Here is a 7715-nt window from a genome sequence, read left to right on the forward strand (position 1 = left end):
AGAAGAAGAAGAAGAAGAAGAAGAAGAAGAAGAAGAAGAAGAAGCTGGAAGATGGACCCAAGTTTTTGAAATCTGGTGATGCTGCCATTGTTGACATGGTTCCAGGCAAACCCATGTATGTCGAGAGCTGCACTGACTATCCACCTCTGGGTCATCTCTGTTCACGATATGAGACAGACAGTTGCTGTGGGTGTCATCCAAGCTGTGGACAAGAAGGCTGCTGGAACTGGCAAGGTCACCAAGTCTGCCCAGAAAGCTTAGAAGGCTAAATGAATATTATCACTGCCACCAGCCACCCCAGTCTTAATCAGTGGTGGAAGACCGCTCTCAGAACTGTTTCTCCAAATTGGCCATTTAAATTTAATAGTGAAAGACTGGTTAATGATAACTTTGCATTGTAAAATCTTCAGAAGAAAAAAAAAAAAAAAGAGAGAAAACATGTATCATGCAAATATATGGATGTAAAATGCTAAAAAATAATGATTCAAAGATACCTGGTCATTTTGCTTTTTTTCAAGTGAAAACTTCAGAGGACAAGGCACTTTTGTGGGTGTGAAATTTGGTTTAAGAATATGTCTATCAGAAGATACTTCTGCTGAAAAGGATGGAGGAAAATTACAGTTTTCTGTTCTGAAGAATGGAGGTTCAAACATACTGCATGAGTCCATATTCTGTGATGACTGGAAAAAAAGACAAAATCATTAAAAAATATGCAAACTAAAGAGTTCAGGAACAAAAGGGAAAACATGGAAACAAAGGGTTTATTTTATTGAGAAACAAATAGCAATGAGACAGTTTCAAAACAGGTTAGTAGGACAGTTACAATAATTAATACATTGCATATTGTTGTCTTCGTAGTATTCATAGTACAAGATGCAGACAGGATATCTTGCCCAAACACTATTAGTAGAAATCTTTCTTCTCATTTGAATTAAGAGAAAGTAGCTATATATCTATCCTAAAAATTTTGTATATACAAATATATATACATGTACACATATTTCACTACAAAATGGTCCTTCATTTATATCCCCTTTTTTGTTTAGTTTTATCAGAGATGGGCATTCCACTGCCATTTAAATATAGTAGGTGTGCAAATTCAGCAAAAAATCCAATACAGTCCAGTAGTCCGTAATAGTAGCAGATTATCCATAAAACTGGCAATGTCAGAAGTTGTTGATTTGAGCCTTTTATAGATCAGCATATTAATATTGCTTTACTTTATATACCTCATTTTTATACTTTTCTGCTGGATGGTTAAGACCAAGATAAAGCAAGACCTATATAACGAGAAACATAACTTTTGCATCTGACAAGGTCAAGATTTAACCTTCAGAATTTACCCTGAAGCCTGGTATCGCAGTTTGTAGATCCTTTGTGAGTGTCAGCCATGTGGATGAGTCACAGCCGTTGCTTAGCCAGTGTGCTCTCCGTGAAAGCCTGAGAGAATGTTTTCTCTCCATGTGACTCTCCTTAGGCACATTCTACATCATTCATTACTCTCCTGTGTGGCCCCATAATCTTGATCAGAAAATTTGGGACACCACTGAGCTACAGGATGTTACAGGACAGGTTCTCTTATGTTCTGAGTCCTCACTGACCTTGAATGGCTAGGGCCAAAAGGAAACAAAGTTTTTGTAAATGGGGGGGGGGGAGTTGAAGGAAAGGTAAGAGCATGGGGAAAAAAGAATTAAGATACATCATGCACAGGTACAACTTTCCTATGATGAACATGATCATAGTAAAACTCAAGTGGTAAGGGCATAGGTTACAAAAGAAAAAGTCCTAAGGAAAAGCAAGGCAACCACAGGATTCACTAAATGAGAATGATCACCAACTCAGGTGTTACTTACTACTTCTTTCCCTGCCTTTCTACCTTCTGCACCTGCCCACCTGCAAATTCTAGTCCATCTGCCTCTCTCTGATGGCAGGAAATCTGAATACCATTAGCCCACATGTCAGGCTGTGGGGTCCTCAAGAGACTGTTTTATTTTTTATTTATTTACTTATTTTTTTATTTGAGACTGTTTTAGTATCACTGCTATTATTCTGTCAGTTCAGTGGGAAGAAAAAAGAGCTGATAATATGGCACTGGAACATTAAATAAAACTAAGCTTTAATCACAATCTCCCTTTCAAATTAATTAAAATTTTGTTTACTAAGAAATACTTGGTACATTTTGAAGAAAAATCATCTTGGGGTAAATGTAAGGAGTGAATATCATAACTATTTGATTAAAAAATATTGCATGAAGAGATAAATTGCTCAATAAATACGTGAGCTGAAAAGAAAGAATCCCCAAAGTGAACTGTCTTTTGCAGCTCTTCACTAACAAGCAGAATCAAATGTTAGGCACACATAGGCCTAATCACATTTCCAGTATTCCAAAAGAATTCTCATAAGCAGTCAGTTAAAATATACTTAAGGCAAGAGTTTACTGAATTAGAAAGTCTTTTTTTTTTTTTTTTTTTTTGGCAGAACCGGGGATTGATCAGGCCCTTGCGCTTGCCAGGGAAGCACTTACTCTACTGAGCCATCTCCACAGCCCAGAAACCTATTATCATTTGAAAGAGTAAATTTTTAAAGGATAATTTCCCCAACATTCAAAAGTTTATTCAGTGACCAGGGAGATAGCTCAGTAGAGTAAGTGCTTGCCCGGCAAGTGCAAGGTCCTGAGTTTGATTCCTAGTACCACCAAAAAAAACCCTCAAAAAAACAAAAACAAAAAGTTTATTCAGTAGACTGTCACAATTGTTAAAAAACCTCATGAAAACCTTTTTTAAAGTCTTACCTGAACTGAGCCACATCCTTCCTTGTTATCTAGTTTTTGACAGTGTATTCTATGGAAAAGAAAATTTTAAGGTGAAAAATATAAAAAGCAATAAAATTAACTTTTATATGTGTAAAATTCATAGTGTTCTACATAAGCATATGAAAAATACAAAATTGTAACTAAATCATTCCAAAGTCACAAAAGTACTGAGTTTTATGAGAATAAACATTTTTATGATAAAAATGTGTATAAAATACGTAGTCCACTTAATAAAGGTCTGAATACTTTTATAATATCAGGCAAACAAAAACTGGAACAAGAAGGTAAGCAACATGTTCATGTTATAATAATTAAAGTATTTATATAACTAATGTAAACACCTAATAATAAAATACCAGCTAAAACTTACTTGTTTTCTGTGTCATCAAGGCAGAGTTTAGAAGATATATGATGAGGGGACAGTGGAAGTTCTAAATCATACTGTCTTAGTGGCATTTTTATGTCTCTATTCATATTTACATGGGTTGGTTTCTTTACAATTTCTATAGCGAAAAAATGTTATAATTTAAAGAAAAATATTTTAAAATATTGTTTGATATATCACATTTACTAAGTAAATATGCATCTAAGAAATTTTACTAACTTTCTAGGTATGCTAGAAAAAGTCATTACAGTATTACCAACTATCACATAATTAAAAACATCTCTTCTTAATTTTACACACCTTTCAAGAATGGGGCCCTACTAATTTAACTCTACTTTATCCATCTGTTGGCATCTGTTCTGCCACATATTTTCATCACATTACATAGTTTCTCTATTATAGCATTTTGCATACTTTATTGTTTTTGACTAGCTTTATCTCCCTGACTGGATTTTAAACTGTAACAGTGAGAAGACCTGTCTTTTTATAGAAGATACACAATTTTGTCTGTCCAGCAATTTTACCTATTCATCTTTCTGGGAAATGTTTTTTATACCCACTCCCATAATATGCTTCCCTTAAAACTGTCCCACTCTGGGCAAAAATCATTGGCTTAGGAGTAGTCATTTAATGACAGCTGAACCAGTGATAGAATCCACCCCTTGGGTTTTAAGTGAAATTGTTCCAGCTCTGGATGTGAGTACAATTCAAAATTTGGAGACAAAGAAACAACTCTTTCTCTGATGGCAAAATCAGGAGAAATTAGCAATATTAGCTGCTTAAGGCCTTATTTTAGAGCCTTAATGATGCATCTGCAGAAAAAAGAAAGTAGTCCTCACATCTGACTCACGCTGCCTCTTGGGCCTGGTAGATCACTGCCCTTCCTTTTAGTTGAATGAGTAAATACACGAATAAGTAAATACATTTGCATCATTCTGTCTAGAAAGAACAATATAATAACTGATGCTAGACCATGGTAAATTAAGACCTAATGAGTAAATTTCATAGAATACAAAACTGAAAACAAAAACAAATGGACTAAGCAACAGGAAGTTTTAGACAAATATTACAATTCTAATTGAAGGAAGCAACCAAATTTTAAAATAAATTTTCTACATGCTTTGAATTCTAAAATTCAAACTAACTAGAACATTAAATGTTATTATAACCACATCAATGTCCAAGTAAAATGGTACTGGAGAGACTTACCAGTTTCTTTCTTCTTGCAGGATATCTGATTTACTATATAAAGATTAAGAAGATCTAAACTGGCAGTGGAATTTTTGGCAGGAGACAAAACTCCCAGTAATTTCATTTTTGATTTTAACCTATTTCTTTCAAAGTATTCCTAAAATGCATAAAAAATTAAATGTATCAGGCAGGTGATTTAGGATAAAAATCATAAACAAAAAGCACTAAGGCTATTAACACACTAGTATTTTTGTATTTTGTGATACTACCTTTATATATTTACACACAAGTCAAAGTCAATTATGTCAAACTTGAAGCATGCCTAAAGATTCTAAGTTTCACAACTTTTTATAATCTTTTTCTTGTTATTGTAACTCTTAAACCGGAACCTTCAAAAGGTATTCCCATGTCTCAAAAAGTTAGAAATTATCTGTACATTGAAAAAAACTGCTAAAACTGCTAATCTTACAGGTTAAAAATTTGTTTTCCTACAAAGTATACTACCCTGAAAACACAAAAAGCTGTAAAAGACATAGCTAAGTGTCATTAAAAGTCAACTGAAGTGAGAAGGAAAAACATGTCTCTAAGAATTAACCTAAAAAACACTTAGTTCCTTGCCATCCTTCTGTGACTCCTAGATGTGTTTTTTTTTTTTAAAAACCTGACATGCACATAATTATCACTCCTCATACAGTTTTCATTTTCTTGGCTGTTTAGACTAGACTATAATTATTCTTCCTTATCTTCATCTTATTTCTAAATTATATCCTTAATTTATCAAGCTCAAAAGCATCTATTTAATATTTCTGAGCAATTTTTACATTAGACACTATAACAAATTCACTTTAAAATATTCTCTTTCACTAAATAATTAAAATACAACTCCCTAAGCTTGTTTATAAATGTAAATTGTCAAAAGTAAAAAAAATTCAAACTGGCAAAAATTTTAATGCAAATACTCACATTTGAAAGTGGTTATATTATTATATTTTTAAAAGGTTAAGGGTTTTTCACATTAACATCTTGGAATACCATTACAATAAATTTTTAAAATCATTATAAAACTACAAGACCTGCCAGGTATCTACCAAAATAATCAAATGTCCTGTTTTATCAAATAAATCACAGAAAAAGGTATATATTCATTTTTCCTGTGAGTGATCTATAACCCTAAACTGGACTAAAGTGTTAAAAGATCAATCACACTGTGGTCTAGCAATGAAATAATCTTTTTTTTTCCTTCTTTACTTTAATCTTTTATTTATTTATTTGGTACAGAGTCTCACTATGCAGCTTGGGCTCATAGTGATCCTCCCAGCTCAGCCTCCCCAGTGCTAGGATTGCAGGTGTGTGCAACATCCCGACAGGGTTCAGGGCAGCATAGTGCACCCATGGCGGGCAGGCACAGTATGTGGTACCAGGTTGAATCCAGGTCCTTGTGCTTGCCAGACAGGCACTTAGACCTCCAAGCTATCTCCCTAGCCCCAGCAATAAGTAATCTTTAGAACCCTTATGATCACTAAGTTGGTGTTAGATCTTTAATGGTCTCTTGGAAGATGTTTCTCCTTAAAGCACTGTATGTTGTGGTAACAAAAATCACAATGTGGAAGACAACACAATTATAACTGAGTGTGACAAAGGAGGGTACAACACTTAGCAAGGGAATGCAAATTATGGTTAGGGAAAGAATGAGTAGGGGGAGGGCAGGAAGACAGGGAAAGCTTAGGAAATAATTTCTAAGATAGGGATGAATCAGAGTTAGTCAAAGAGGGTAGTGATAGAAAGTTCTATAGAAGAGACAGCACAAAGAATGACACAAAACAGTATTCCTTCACTGCAGAGTCATGCTCACCTTGAACCTATGTTTTTATAAAGGACAAAGGCATATGACAAAAATTAGGCTCCATTTTCCTTCCTGTCAAGTCTCACTTGTCAGAAACAATAAGAAAACAACTTGAATACAGGTACAATCAAAGAGACAAAATCTAGAGAATGTGTCAAAGAAAGCATGGAAGGAATCTGTTTCAATATGAAAAGAACAGCAGATCATGTCAATGATACATTGAAATGCTGGATTGATATTTTTTAGGGCTGCTATGCAACACAAAGGTTGTTGTTCACATGATCAAGAGCTGTACGGTATTACAGCCTGAGCTGTCAATGGGAGGTGAGAGTAGGAAAGGGGAAGGATCCAGAGAGGCCAAATGCAATTGTCACTTGCTTTTCCTTACATTTTACTACTTCTAGTCATACTGATACACTGGATTTTGGTTTGTCTTCCTGTTTTGAATTTTTTGTAAAAGGAGTATTATTGCATGAATTTTTCTGAGTTGTTTATTTTGCTCAACATACTTGAGATTGATCTACTAAGTACTCATAGCAAACACATCTGTACTGCTATACCATTATTTGGATTAACAAAGCCATCACCACTAAATATTCAAGTTGTTCCCTTCCATTTCTTTTCCCTCTTAGTACACTTCTTTTTTTCTCCTCTGCTTTTTATTATTTTAGAAATAACAGTAACCTAGTTTTGTCTCCAAGTACTGTTCATGTGCAGACACTTCTGAGATGCATATTGTTGTGCTAAGTACTAGCATGTTCAAATTCACTATGTAGTATAGTCAATGTAGTAACACAAGAGAAATGGAAGTAGAACACAAGGCCGTAACTGTACTCTATTAATTCAAAGAGGATATGAATTATAGTGCTAACACTATGGGTAGTGAGATATGACAGATTAATGAAATACTTTGGAACTAGAAAGACTGTAAAAATCAGTAATTATCTTAAAGTCAGCCTGAGAAAAAAATGGCTGGAGGAAAATATTCCAGTTTCACTCAGGCAAATTTATTAATGGTAGAAAAATATTTCACAAGAACACAATTTGCACAAAGTTAACACAAAAAATTTTTTTTTACCTTTTGCTTTCTTTTGTCCTGCTTTATGAGAACCCTGGTCCTAAAAAGGGAGCAAAGGTAAGACATTGAGATTACAGATTTGGTTTTTAAGATGACTTCCATCTTAAACTGAAGATTTAAAACACAAATCTAAACCTGGACTGATGACTATTATTTCCTGAAAATGTTCTCTGGAAGCTGTGAAGTCCAAGGTGAACCTATCAGCAGATCTGACGCCTGATCAGAGCCCTTTTTCTGATTCTCAGATGATGCTTCTCATTGTAAAGAGGTGAGCAAGCTTTCTTTTTTATAAGGACCCTAATCCAAATTTTCTTATGAAATCCAAGATCTACTTAAGATGAATAATTTAGCAAAAAAAAAAAATCTAAATTATAAGCCAAGATGAGAAAGTGCAATGCAAAGGATG

At 34.2% G+C, this 7715-nt stretch overlaps 1 protein-coding gene across 1 annotated transcript in view; it reads right to left on the minus strand.

Moving 5' to 3' along the window:
• Positions 1–7375, minus strand: part of CUNH12orf40 (chromosome unknown C12orf40 homolog) — a 56161-nt gene extending 48786 nt beyond the window's left edge. Inside the window, 5 exon segments of the mRNA XM_004648910.1 lie at positions 495–680; positions 2792–2840; positions 3183–3315; positions 4407–4545; positions 7310–7375. Of these exon segments, the coding sequence (XP_004648967.1) occupies positions 495–680; positions 2792–2840; positions 3183–3315; positions 4407–4545; positions 7310–7375 (573 nt within the window).
• Positions 7376–7715: the final 340 nt, after the last annotated feature.

The sequence above is a fragment of the Octodon degus genome, unplaced genomic scaffold, assembly GCF_000260255.1.
Source record: "Octodon degus isolate 3935 unplaced genomic scaffold, OctDeg1.0 scaffold00021, whole genome shotgun sequence".
Lineage (NCBI taxonomy): Eukaryota > Metazoa > Chordata > Mammalia > Rodentia > Octodontidae > Octodon > Octodon degus.